The following is a 13781-nucleotide window of genomic DNA, read 5'->3' as shown; positions in this document are numbered from 1 at the left end:
AATGTGACTTGTATTGTTTTGAATCTTAAAGGTTTTTATAAAAATATTGAAAAAAAAGATTTAACAGACCTAAATATGGAGGGGAAAAATAATTGGTGATCGACTGTCTTGGAAAATGTGTGTAAGACTTGAACAGCTCAAAAAATTGGATGCATAAGAAAATATTCAAGACATAGAAGAGTCAACATTAAAATTAAAATATCCAAATTCATGTGTATAACTGTTATTTCTTGCCAATAATTTTATAGTCTTATAGTCTAATTTTAGTCTCGCAACAAGTAAAATTTATTTAGTAAAAATCAATACTATAAATATCCACTATTCTATAAATTTATATACTGCAAAAACGTTACAACAGTTTTAGGCAGAAAACAATCCAGCGCCACATGTAAAATGGCAGATTAAACTCCAAAGCAACTGAAATAATCTTCATTTATTCTATAATCTCACATAGAAATTACAACATTTTCATGAAACTTTAAAAAATCAACAAAAAATGTTAAAAAATCAAACAAGTTTGATCTGAAAGATTCATCCTTTAATTAAACAGGAGAGCACAGAGTAAGAATGAAAAAGAGTTTATTGTCTTAATCTACTGACGGTACTTTAATTTGAAAAGTAAAAACTTTACTAAGAGGATTGTGTCTCTTAGAGCAAAGACATTCAAGACGTGATCAGTTCATTCCAGCTGTGAAACTTCATGGAAGTATGCTCCCAGCATCTTGACTCCTTGGATGTAATTTGATCTGAAAAACAAATAAAAAGGAACAAGATTGAAAATTATGCAAGACAATAAAACAATTCCAGCGTTTCCCTCAGTGTATTATAAGCCTGGCGGGCCATCAGGCTTAGCATTGCTTATTCATGTTTGAATTTTTTAAGACTTTATAGTTGGTGTTTAGGTATTAATCTTCTAATCTTTCAATAACACATAATTATCAAGTGATATTTTCAAATTTCCTGTCAACTTTAAACATTTTTTTAACTCAAAAACATGGCGGCCGGCTGGATGAGTGACTGCCGAGCGCCCAAACCACCAGGCTTAGCAGGTGTTTTGGGGCAAACCTTGAATTCTTCTATTTATTTTACCTTTTAACTTCTTAATTTCATTGAAATTACATTTGTTGTGTTTGTGACAAACCTGTTGAGCTTTTCGTTTTGTGAGTGAGCTCCGTCATCAGAGGATCCAATAGGAAGCAGCATGACGTTCCGGCCTGTCGCCTCCTGGAAGGTCAGAGTGACGGGAATGCTGCCGCCCTCACGGGTCAGGTCCGGTTCCACCCCGAAAACTGGACCGCATCAGGGAGACGGAGGAAAATAACCATCCATATGAACAAATGAGTAGAATATTTATTTGTTTAGAAAGACGAGTGTATGTAAAGATCTGGACCGACCTGTCTTCATGGCCTTTCGACCAGCCATGTAGTGAGGGTGGTTGAAGTCAGACACCCAGGCTTTGGCCCCGTGGCCCATCGTTACTTTCAGTTTGTTGGGACTTCCCAGATCAGCAAACCTCTTCTGCACGTAATCAACCACCTAAATAATAATAATAAACAGAAACTCTGAGTAAAAAACAAACATGGTGATTTAAAACCATAATGAAACTTCAGCAGACACTGGTTTTATTGAAACTGGTTTTATTGTTTAAATGTCTCATTTAATGCAAGATTCCACTATTTCATTAGAATATAAGCAAATGAATTATTAAATATCGTTTAATTGTTAAACAAACTGAATTTTACTGCATATTTCACAGCTTATCTGCATAATGAAGACAGGAAAGAAAGGAAGGTGGAAAGAAACAAAGAAAAGACAGAGCAGGAAGACAGGAAATGAAAATGGGAGGAAGAAAAGCAAACAGGATGATGGAAAAGAAAGAATAAATGAAGATAGGAGAAGAAAGTAAAGAAGGAAAAAAAGAAGACAGATGAGAAGGAAATTAGAAAAAAGGAAAACAGAAATGGAAAAAATAACGCAAGAAAAAAAATTAAGAACTGTAAAAATAGGGAAAGAGGGTAAGAAAAAAGGTATGCAAAAAAGAAACAGTCAAAGGTGGAGGAGAAGGAGTAAAAAAAAGAAAAGTTAGAAAGTAAACAAGCAAACTAGAGAAGATGAAAAGAGGAGGAAGGTAGGAACGAGTGAAAAAACAATAAAGGGCAGAAAATGGTGAAAAAGGAAAACAGAAAAGAAGGAAGAACAGAACAAGGAAAGAAGAAGAAGAGATGAGTTGGTGAGAAGGAAGGGATGGTAGGAGGAAACAAAAGAACAATAAAAATGAAACAAACCAGCAAACAAAACTTAACATTTTACTTTCTCATCTCTTCTTAACTATTTTAGATTCATATGACTGTTTATTATTTAAAACATTGCATTATCATATTTATGGTCTCATTAAACATGGCTGACTTCTCCCTGAGGTTTTACTGACCCCACATTTACAAAACGCTGCACTAAAATGAATCACTCTGCTGTCAAACGCATATTTTACCATTTACCTGCTTCTCCACGACTTTGGGGTCCATGTCAGGGACGAGGCGGATGGAGAATTTGCCGATGACCTTGCGGGGGATGACAGTCTTGGCTCCAGCTTCAGAGAAAGCTCCCTCAATACCGTGCAGAGAAAGAGACGGATACCTCCAGCGATGCATCAGGATTTGCTCCTGTAACGAGAAAGAAGCAAAGTGTTAGTGGTTCTGAAAGAGGCAGGGAGTGAAGTAAATATCAGATTGTTTACTCACCTTGCTGTCATGCAGCAGCTTTCCAACTCCCACGTCTTTGCAGTACTCGCACAAGTCAAAATCGATCTTCTCGTACAGTTTTTTCTCCTCGTCTGTGAGAGGAGCCACGCTGTCGTACATCCCAGGAATCAAAATCTTTCCCCTCTTGTCAACCAGAGACCCTGTGAAGGTAAAGAGAACAATGTTAACATACGAGAACTGTAAAAACGTATAATTCAACAATAATCTCTATTTACCCATGAGTGAAATGAGATCAGTCATGGCCTCGTGAACCGAGCCGCCAAAGACGCCGGAGTGAAGGTCTTTCTCCCCGCACTCCACCTGAGATTCAGATGGAAATGTAGAAAATCTGTAAAAATGTCAGCTCAGATAAAAAGCTGTTTGTTAGCGTGAATGCTCAATGCCCCTTTTTTCCACGTAACTACATCTGCCTACTTTGTTCTATTTCAACTGTTCAGGTTTTACCAAATTCTGCTCATTCAGGACATTACAGCCACGTCTTTCGGTATTAACTTCTTCTACCGCTTATGAAATATTCAGCATTTTGTGATCATCTTGGGCCTTATTGAAATGAATAGAACATCCAGTAATTTCTGAAAAATTCTGCTAAAAATGTTGCGCTCTTTCACAGCTAAGTACTTCTACGTACATTGAGCTAGAAACTTTAAAATGTAGAAATATCCGTCAACTACTTCTGTTTGTTTAAAGTTTTTCATATCTTTTACAAATTTCTTAAAATCCTTCTGCAAGGCTTTGCTTGCATTACGTTCAGTCTTCAGTAGAGGTTTCCCAGTCCAACTCTCCTGCCCATTTCTTTCGGATTGCAGGATTCACGCTGCATTTTCGCATTTTCTTACTACTGAGGTGAATTTACCTCTACAAAGAAATAGCAGATTCCTCTGAGGCCGTAGGTGATGCACGGTTTGGTCTTTCCCAGCCAGTAGTTGTCAGAGATGCAGACATAATCCACGCCTTTGAAAAACGAATCTTTTTGGGAAAACACCAGATCGTCCAGACCCTCAGACCCAGATTCCTCCATCCCCTCGAAGCAGAACTTGATGTTGATGGGAAGATCCTGAAGGAAAGACATATAAAGACATGTGGTACTTCCTTTAACAGGTTAGGATGGATCTATGGCCTAAACAAAACATGTTCATTACATTTTTTTTCACACAAAATTATTCTTAGATAATGACATTTTAGTTTTGCCTATTTGAGCTTCTTTCAGATTGAACCATTTTAGGGCGTCTTGTCACTTTAAATCCAAATAAGCTGCTGCTGGCCACGCCCCGAAAACTCAACGTTTACATTCACGTGAAAATGGCTGCAAACAGATGCGCAATTATGCAACCATACACCTTTGAAAAGCAGAAGTGGAGCCTCCTGTACAACCAACAAGGATGCAGCAAGTGGTTTCTGGAAGGTAAGTCAACAACAGCAGCCGTTATGCAGCTGGTAAAACCAGCTGACCAAATGTGCTGGAATTCAGCTTAGGTTGCTAGGTAACAGGCTGGGCTTCGCTGGGGTTGCTAGGTGACGGGCAGAGCCTGATTTGTGATGTTACATTCATTAAGTTTTTGAAACAGCTCATTTTCCAGACACCAATAAACAGCTAAGTGTTTTCTTTTTCAGCGCTTGGGTTGTTTTTACACCTTGTTCCAAATTAATATGCAAGTGATATTTTCTCAGATTTTTTTAAATGGTCAATGCAAATGATGGTCAGTATAATTTTCAAGTCATGAAGCCTAGGCGCAAATTCAAACTGGAAGACTCTTTTATCCCCACCGGGACCCGTTAATTGAAGCGACCTGCCCACAATCGTCGACCTATCAACGCCGGACCAAGCCACGTCACGTCCAATCACCGACCAAGTCCCAGCTGATAAGGACCTTCATCCATGGTGTCCTTCGCTCTCCAGCCGAGCTCAACCCACCACCACCCCTTCTCCTCCATTCGCCCGGTCCTGAGGCCCGCACCCTTCTTCAACCTCCACCACCAGTGCCGGGCCCCGGGGGATGACGTTCCTAACAGCATCGGGGATGCTCATCTGAAGCCTATCGCTAACGCTGCGATAACCGTTATCCCCAGCCGGGGCCCGAGCGCCAAAGACTTTAAATTCTGTTTGTCAATAAACTCTTCTAATTGTCTTCTCATCTCCGTCTGAGTCTCTCCAGATTGAAATGAACTATTACAGTATAAATCAAAGTTTACTGAACAAAGCTCCCCATGAGAACAGTATTTTTTTCAAAAATAAAAAACTCAAAATGCAAAATGTTCCAAATTATTATGCACAGCAGATTTTCTAAACATTTTATGGATTATAAAGAACTGCAAACGGTCATTCTTTGAATGTGCAGCATTAAGTGGTCACATGTACTAAAATCAAAAGCTATTTCAATCAAAAACATCTTAACAGACCGAGTTACATGTTAACATAAAACCCCTTCTTTGACATCACCTGCACAATTCTTGATCCATTGAACTTGTGAGTTTGTGGAAAGTTTCTGCTTGAATTTCTTTGCAGGATGTCAGAATACCTTCCCAGAGCTGCTGTTTTGATATGAACTGCATTCAGATCTTCTGCTTGAGGAAACTCCAAAGGTTCTCAATAGGGTTGAGGTCAGAGGAGGATGGTGACCACACCATGAGTTTCTCCCCTTTCATGCCCACATCAGCCAATGACACAGTGGTTTTTCTTGCAGCATGAGATGGTGCATTGTCATGCATGAAGATGATTTTGCTACTGAAGGTACGGCTCTTCTTTTTGAACCATGAAAGAAAGTGATCAGTCAGAAAGTCCATATACTTTGCTGAGGTCATTTTCACACCTTCGGGGACTCTGAAGGAGCCGACCAATGATTCTCTCCCCATGATTTCGGCCCAAAGCATGACTCCACCACCTCCTTGCTGACGTCACAGCCGTGTTGGGACATGGTGACCATCCACCACCAATCCACTACTGCGTCCATCTGGACCATCCAGGGTTGCACAGCAGTCATCAGTGAACAAGTCTGTTTGAAAATGAATCTTCATGTACGTCTGGGCCCACTGCGACCGTTTCTGCTTGTGAGCTCTGGTTAGGGGCCCAATAGTAGGTTCATGCACCGCAAGCCTCTGGAGGATCCTCCACCTTGAGCTTCCAGAGGCACCAGCAGCTACAAATAACTATTTGCTGCTTTGTAAGGATATTTTAGCATCTGCTCTCTTAAACCTATGAATTTGTCTAACAGAAACTTTCCTCATTTTGCCTTTATCTGTACAAACCCATCTTTGTCCTGAATCAGCCACAAATCTCTTCACAGTACGATGATAGCGCTTCAGTTTTCGTTAAATATCTAATGTTTTCATCCCTTGTCATACGGCACTACACTATCTGATGATTTTCGTCAGCAGAGATCCTTCCTCTTTCCCATATTGCTTGAAACCTGTGGCCTGCTTAATAATGTGGAACATCCTTCTTAAGTAGATTTCCTTTAATTGAGCTCACCAGACAAACTAATCAACCCAGCTCTCTGAAATTAATTATAGTGATTCAAAGAGCCTTGACACACAATACAATCTATAAATTTAATAGCACAACAAAAAATTTAATCTTTATGACACTTAAATCCAATTTGCATAATAATTTGGAGCACGGTGTAGAGGAAGTTGAGAACCAAATAGAAGTACAACAACATGCAAAATGTGAATTTTGCATAATAGATCCCCTTTAAATCTCAAAGTGCCAGAATCACAAGGTCCCTTGATTCTGTCGCCAGGAGGATGCAATAAAAAAAACCCCTCAACAGCACATGATACGTGCTATAAAGTCATTTAAAACCCGACTGAAAAATCTCAGGGTTAATCTTTATCTAAAAACACTTTCAGTGGGCCGTAAACAGCTGAAATCGGGAAAGTTAAAGGTGATGAAGACACTTCATTATGAGAACTTTTTCCAAATGTACTCAGATAAAATTTAGAAGTGGATTATTCCTGTGCTAATGTGGGTCAGTTTTCTGTTTTTATGCCTGTTGACGACTTCAGAGTTCTCAGTAAAATGTCCTGAAATGCAGGCGACACGACTGCAGCACATCCAGCCTTCACATAATGATTAAACCAAGACTTGGTACTCACATGCTGTAGTTCGTTTTTAAACCTGAATAAAAAAAAACTGTTGTAGGACATAATTTATACTGACTTAGAAGTGTAAATTCTAAGAGATTTGCGAGAAAGTTAGTTTACAGTGTTTGTTTAAATTTTATATTGTTTTAAAAAAGTTGCTGAACCTTCCCAGGAGCGGCTGATCTACCAACTAACTCCAAAAGCACACCAACTACTCATCCAGGAGGAAAGAAAAAGAACCAAGAAGAACATCTAATCGATTTCAGATTCTTCTATGTGGGGTGCCACAGGGCTCAATGTTTGGGTCTCATTCAAACCCACCGAATACGAATCTCAACAAAGTAAAAGTCTGGATTTTCTGCTACTTTTTCATTTTAATTTGAGTTAAAGAAGACTAACAAGATGATTTTGCAGCATCCCTTGGTACAAAAAAGTCCCTATAAGCCTGAGAAAATAAAAAAACATTCTAACTGCAACCCATACAATTAAGCTTTTTTTGTAAAATATATTTATGAGGTTACAAAGTTGGTTAGTCTGACATTTTAATAACTAAATTTTAAAAAAATTCTTTAGAAACATTGACTGCTGCTGAAGTATTTTAAAGAAAAATGTAGCAACAGTTCAAATTTTGGGTAAAAAACATCAATTATTCATGATGTTCAATTTAATGGATAGATATTATGATTTCCCTCTAGTATAAAATCAATATTTCACAAATGTAACAATTAAATGAGTCCTTAACTGTTACTTGACATTATCTATATTTTTATTCTTATATTATCTGTAAGTTATAATACAGAAGGACAGCTTAAATATTCTGCATTTATACTTTTTAAAATTATTATTATGATAGCTGTCCACAAGGTGGCAGCACAAAAGTGTCTAATGAACTACTAGCATGTAAACAAGTAGAATACTGTTGAAACCAACAAATATATAAAAAAATAAAAATGCTTTAGTACTTTTGTAATCATTCTGGGTAAAACGTTGACTTGACTTGGCTTTTTTTAGTGAGCAAATAAATAAAATCAGTTTGCATTTCTGCACAACTTCAGAGTGTTTCACTAAAATCTTGACATCTACCTTTATTTTTGCTTTCTGACACTATTCCTAGACCATGTCCAAGTAGAGAAAACACAAATCAATAATCAATGCCTGCAGTCTAAAGCAACCAGCTGGATTTAGGTTGAACTATTTAACATTTAAATAATGAAAACAAATCTTGGAAAACACATAATTTAAAGGAAATAAAGAAAACAAAACGATTTGCTTGCATAACTTTCTGCATGACACATAAACTGGAACGGAAACAAAAACACCTGAACATATGAAGATATGCTAGCTCTCATATGCTATGCAATAACATATAGTGGTTGTTTAATCAAAGCTTGAGCTCAGCTCATGTTTTCCTCCCAACAGAAGCTACCAGACCTGTTCACCTTGGCATTGAAACAGTCAGTAAAACTTAAGCTGATATTTACACACATCCAACTCCCAATGTCACATTGAGAACGTTTATTTCTCTTTTCACAGAGAAGAAAGGGTGAAAGAGAAACCAAAACGGTTTTGCAATAGTTTCAACGCACCAATATTGTAATATTACAACCACAAACGTCCAACAAAGCAGAGCACAACTGCGAAGTGGACAAAAAAGTAGCAGAATCATGAATACCAAAGAACGTAATAGAGTTTATTTTCCTTCCACTTGGTATTTATGCACTACTTTTTATTGGTCTGACACAGGAAATCCCATTAAAATACATTGGAAATCGTGAAGATGGCACATTCGGCACATTCAGGAAAGGTAGAAAACTTCAAATTTTGTTAGAAAAAAAGAAGCACAGACCAATCTGATTTATATGATAGTAAAAACTGTACCTGCTTTATCTTTTGGTAGGCCTCGATGCAGTTAAACCAGGCCAGAACCGGGCCCTTGTCATCAGTGGATCCTCTTCCATAGAGTTTACCTACAAACACACACCTCAGGCTTTATTCGCATCTTTTTTCCTTCTTCATTGCCTCCTGTAATTCAATTATAACATCGACTAACTTCACAAAACATTGCAAAACATATAGAATTAATATAATTTCCAGTTCTTAAAGGAAGCATTGTGTCGCCACCAGATCCTTTATTCTGGTTTAAATGTCATATTTAGTCTTTTAAAACAGAATATGTGGCAAGACAGGAAGCTAAAGGCTAAACTGAACATTCCTGAGCATGTAGGAGTCAGAAGGAAGTGAATGTGTTACTTTCGGTCAGCTGATTTTTTTTACCAAAGAGCAGAATGAAAGCTTCAGCATTAGCTGGTACCAGTGGAGACGTTTTACCGTCGTTTGATTATAGAAAACAAAGATTTATTCATGCTCTAGCTAACGCAAATCAAAGCAACAGATCCCGGTGTGAGAAAATGTTTGACTTCTCACTTTTTTATCACATTTAAATCCTTTAGATCGTTAAACAAATGTTAATATCACGGGAAAATAACCTGAACAAACACAAAAAGCAGTTTTCAAGTGATTTAATTTATTGTCGTAAATAAGCCGCTCAAACCAACCTGGCGCTGTGTAACTCCCTCTCTCTTAATTACGACGGATTGTCTTTTTTGGTTAAGTTTCACTCAAATTTGAGCTATCTGAAGACATGAGGTTGTCCAAATGACTGTTGTATTTACGCAGGCCGTCTTGGTCTGATATTTACAGTGAATTTGTTTGATGAACTAAGACAGAAAAGCAACAGAAAAGCAGCTTTTGTCACCGAGTTGTAGCATTAAAAATAGTCAGCTCTTAATTCTTAAAAACAGTACAACCTGACCTCTGACGTCCCCAGATAAGAAAATGCAGCTCTGCTCAGAAAATAAAGTTAACTGAAATGGACTTTGAATATGTGCAGCCATCTATGACATGTCTACACGTTGATAAAAGCACAACGTCATCAAAATGCAAAGCTAGGTTTGAGAAATTATAATAAAAACAGCAACCTTGATCTTTACAGACACAATGGATTGGAGCATTTTTTTACATTAAGCAGTGAAAAACAGTCAACTTTTTTTAAATGTAACGCTTCAATGGCAGTATGATAGCGCAATTTGAAGTCTGATCGCATCATTAGGACATTCGGATATTTTATGTCAGGCAGATAAGATACTGCATGTCTTCAAAATGCAGCCAAAGGTAACACAAAGAAAACAGAAACCTCAAAATTCATCCTTCTGGGTTTAGTCTTACACTTTTAGAAACGATTCCAGACTCTTTGACTTCTAGTAAAGCTGTTTCGTTTTCAGCCCTTTGATTTTGCATATTACGTTTCAAAGCTGCTCTGAACGTACCGTCTTTCTCCACCAGAGTGAACGGCTCGGTGTCCCAGCCGTCCTCGATCTGAGCAGGCTGGACGTCCAGGTGGCCGTAAATACACACCGTCTTCTTGGCCGGGTCCGAACCCAAATGGCCCAGGATGATGGGAGGGAGAGGGATCTCCTCACCAGAGGGAAGCTGCGGGAAAAAAAACATTGAATATTCAAGATAAACTAGAACTGCAGGCAGTTATAACGGGTTCCTCGCCTCCCGTGTTTTTCTGGTATCATACTGGTTGTTACTTTAGTCTTTTATAGTCATGTATTGATCATATACTAAAATATAATTAGTAACATAATTATTCAAATCAGCTTGAACTTAATTTGTGGTCTCAGAAACATAAAGAAGATGAAATGATCACCTTTTGTTTCCCGATGTCCACCAGCTCCACCGTCCCGCCCAACCTCTCGATATCTTTGGCTGCCATCTCCATCATCTTCTTGATTTCCCCGCGCTTTTCGGGCCAAGCGGACACACTCTGAACAGCGACCCATTCTCCAAGGCGCTGGGAGAAAGAAGAAACTCACGGCTACTCAAAGGCTTTTCAATCATTCTCTAGACTGAGAAGAAAACCAGCCACTGGAGAGTTAGGCTTCAATTAAATTTAACAACTGGTTTTACAATAATAGAGATTGGCACATACCCGTAAAATACAACTAGATCACCTCACTTAAAAAAATATGCAACGTGAGTAAGTAAACTTCATTTATTTTAAGTAAGCAGCACTAAATCAAGTATGACAACCAACACAAAACAATTCTACAAACCAATTTTCCTGTTTGAGTCCTTGTCCTTACTCACTCACTTCGTTTTTTTATTAACGTTTTATTGGCCTTTATTTGCAAGCAAGCAGACAGGAAATTGGGTAATGAAGAGGCAAAGGTCATCAGGTCGGGATTTGAACCTGTGACCGCCGCATCTACGACCGACGCCTCCATATGTGCGGCGGTGTTTTACCCCTTCAACAGCGCAGCACAGCGCATTCCAACTTCACAAAATTACTAATTACATCAAATATTTGAAATACATAATCTAGACAAAAAATATTTTGTTTAATGAAATGTAAATTAAAGATTAATTAATTCTCACAGGTGTCGCTTGTTTACAGGAATACCAGAAACACAATACAAAGGTTCTAGGTTGGGACTTTTATATGTAGAAAAAATGCAACTAATTGTGTTAATGGCTCAAAAAAAACAAAAAACATTAAATTAGTTGACTGTAGCCTAGCTTAAGATAAAATGACACATGGAGACTTGTTCTGATGTTCTGCTACATGGATGCGCTCCTGTTCATGTAAATGTCAAGATTATTTCTTTAACATGAATCAAATTAGATAAATTACTGGCTCCGGAAAATTGAAAAAAACTCAAATGAAGCATTTGTACTTGGAGGCAGCATTGAGTCAAAGTACTTTCCAACACAAGCAGAATTATCAAAAATGTACTTTTTCTAAATTAATCCAGCTCAAATAGAATGAGTTTCACCCTCAAATTATAAGTAACTTACTAAAAGTGAGAGTTGATAGCAATTTCATGAAAACTGATTTAGGTCAACTCACCATTTTCTATTAAATGCCATTTTGCATTTACAGTGCAGTGACAATAAGTGCTACATACTTACTTACTTACTTACACTGATTTAGCAATCCAGAACAGGGATTAGACCAGAGGATACTAACTTATACTTATCTACCAACCCTGAATAGGAGTATCTAGTTTATTTATTATTAGCTTTTTCTTCTTTTGCTCTTTTCTTTGGTTTGTTATTTTGTTTGTATTTCCTTTTAAATCCTTTAAAGCACTTTGTATTGCCTTGCTGCTGAAAATGTGCTATACAAATAAAATTACCTTAACTTTAATTACCTTTTACATTTAAATACTGGATGATAAATCATACCTTCACGTAGAGGTCCTGGTTTTCGTCCACATACTTGAAAAGTGCTGGGAGGTGAGCCATTTTTCCCAACGACAGACAGGAGCTGCGGGTTAAACCAGGCAGAGTGGCGAGTTTAACTCTGACCCGGAGCAGATATACGGGAGCACAAAGACACGCCCACCAATAAACCTGCTGACTTTGCACAAACTCCACGAGTCAAATGAGAAAGTAGATATAAAAAAAGAAAAAGACTCATGTGAGAAAGTTGCATCAGAGACATTTAACTTCCTGCTTATCATGTGCAACGTAAAGTCTACAGTATTTTGCAGGAAGAGATACTTCCATTATATTACATTTATAACCCAGAACATCAGTGTATTTTAGTAGTGATACACCAACACAAAGTAGTAATTATTCTCTTCTTTTCCCAGATTATTTCACTTACAACAAGTCATTTTTCCTGTGTTATAAGTGAAATAATCTGAAATTAGTCAGATTGGAATCAGTCATTTTTCATCAATATTAAGGAACTATATCTTGCTGAAATGTTTCTTGTAAGGTAGTTTTGTCTTATTTCAAGTGTACTAAGATATCTGTACTACAAACTGCAAACCAAAAATACTTTTAATTTGTTTTTTGCAGTGACAAAAATAAAGTAATTGTTAAAATAAAGCCATGAGAAGTCGAGTTTAACTATTCTACAAGACGTAGGGACCGATCATGAGGAAGAAGGTATCCTGTACCAATAAATAAATCAGAACAAGCTATCCCCACAGTAAAACATGGTGGTGGGAGCATCATGCTGTGGGGATGCTGTTCTTAAGCATCGACACTGAAGCTGAAGCTAAAACACAGAGCTATCTGGAAGAATATCTGTCAAAAGCCTGCAGACTGCGGCAGAGGTTCAAAACAATCCTAAACGTACAATCAGAGCTATAACTGAGTGGTTCAACCAAAGCACATTAACATGTTAGAATGGCCCAGTCAAAGCTCAGACATAAATCTAGTGAAAAATCTACCCTAAATGCTTTTTCTTCCAACTCATAAGTACATAATACTGTGTATTGGTCCGTCACATAAAATCTCAATAAAATAAATTTGTGGTTGCAACCTGACTAAAGGTGCTAAAGTTCAAAATGTATAAACAATATTACAAAGCAACACATATTTAAAGCTGTTCTCCTCCAACACTGAAAACAACTCAGAACAACGAGCTCATAAGTTGGTACAGAGACATAAGTACCTACATAGATATCGTAACATGTATTTGGGCTACAGAGTCTTTAGTAAAACACATAACTTGAACTCAGGTGTTTAAGGAAATCAATATGAAACTGATACAAACTTAGATATTTTCCAGAATGACGGAGCCTGTTAGAAGGCTAACAGAACAGGGGTTAGCAGGCTGAGAGCTCTTATATTTCCTAACTAGCTAATATTTTAGCTTTGACTGAGAAGATGTCATTCCTGACAGCGTATCAGCTTTAAAAGAGCTCGTCAATATTACCTGTGCAAGCCAAACGCTGTTCTTTAGTAAATGTTCCGGTTTCTACATAGAAGAGTAGCTGCAGCACTGGTTTCGCTGTTCCGTTGAAACTACGCGTAAGCGAGTCCGCCATATTGTGAGTGGCATCTTCGCCTTCAAAAGCAGCAACGGCATGGTTGCAAACTGTTTTTTCCCTGGATAAACAGACCCTTTTATTAATTATCTAA

General features: G+C 37.7%; 1 protein-coding gene across 1 annotated transcript; it reads right to left on the bottom strand.

Moving 5' to 3' along the window:
- Positions 1-516: 516 nt before the first annotated feature.
- Positions 517-13701, bottom strand: cndp2 (carnosine dipeptidase 2). The gene is made up of 12 exons (XM_032581640.1): positions 13576-13701; positions 12090-12171; positions 10552-10695; positions 10166-10328; positions 8718-8806; positions 3613-3813; positions 2975-3059; positions 2739-2899; positions 2496-2660; positions 1395-1536; positions 1142-1289; positions 517-746 (listed from the first exon to the last, which is right to left on the bottom strand). The coding sequence occupies exons 2-12, from the start codon at positions 12147-12149 to the stop codon at positions 680-682; spliced, it is 1425 nt and encodes a 474-aa protein (XP_032437531.1). The 5' UTR covers positions 12150-12171; positions 13576-13701; the 3' UTR covers positions 517-679.
- Positions 13702-13781: the final 80 nt, after the last annotated feature.

This window comes from Xiphophorus hellerii, chromosome 13 (assembly GCF_003331165.1).
Source record: "Xiphophorus hellerii strain 12219 chromosome 13, Xiphophorus_hellerii-4.1, whole genome shotgun sequence".
Classification (NCBI taxonomy): domain Eukaryota; kingdom Metazoa; phylum Chordata; class Actinopteri; order Cyprinodontiformes; family Poeciliidae; genus Xiphophorus; species Xiphophorus hellerii.
Note: the sequence above shows the minus strand (reverse complement) of the source record. Positions and strands in the feature narration are given on the sequence as shown.

What these genes read in the sequence shown, in the direction of transcription:
- cndp2 (XM_032581640.1), bottom strand. Translation starts at nt 12,149, where the DNA reads ATGGCTCACCTCCCAGCACTTTTCAAGTATGTGGACGAAAACCAGGAC. An exon ending in TGATCTCATTTCACTCATGG is followed by an intron (nt 2,900 to 2,974) that starts GTAAATAGAGAT and finishes TTACCTTCACAG; the next exon opens with GGTCTCTGGTTGACAAGAGG. An exon ending in CCAAAGTCGTGGAGAAGCAG is followed by an intron (nt 1,537 to 2,495) that starts GTAAATGGTAAA and finishes ATTATTATTTAG; the next exon opens with GTGGTTGATTACGTGCAGAA.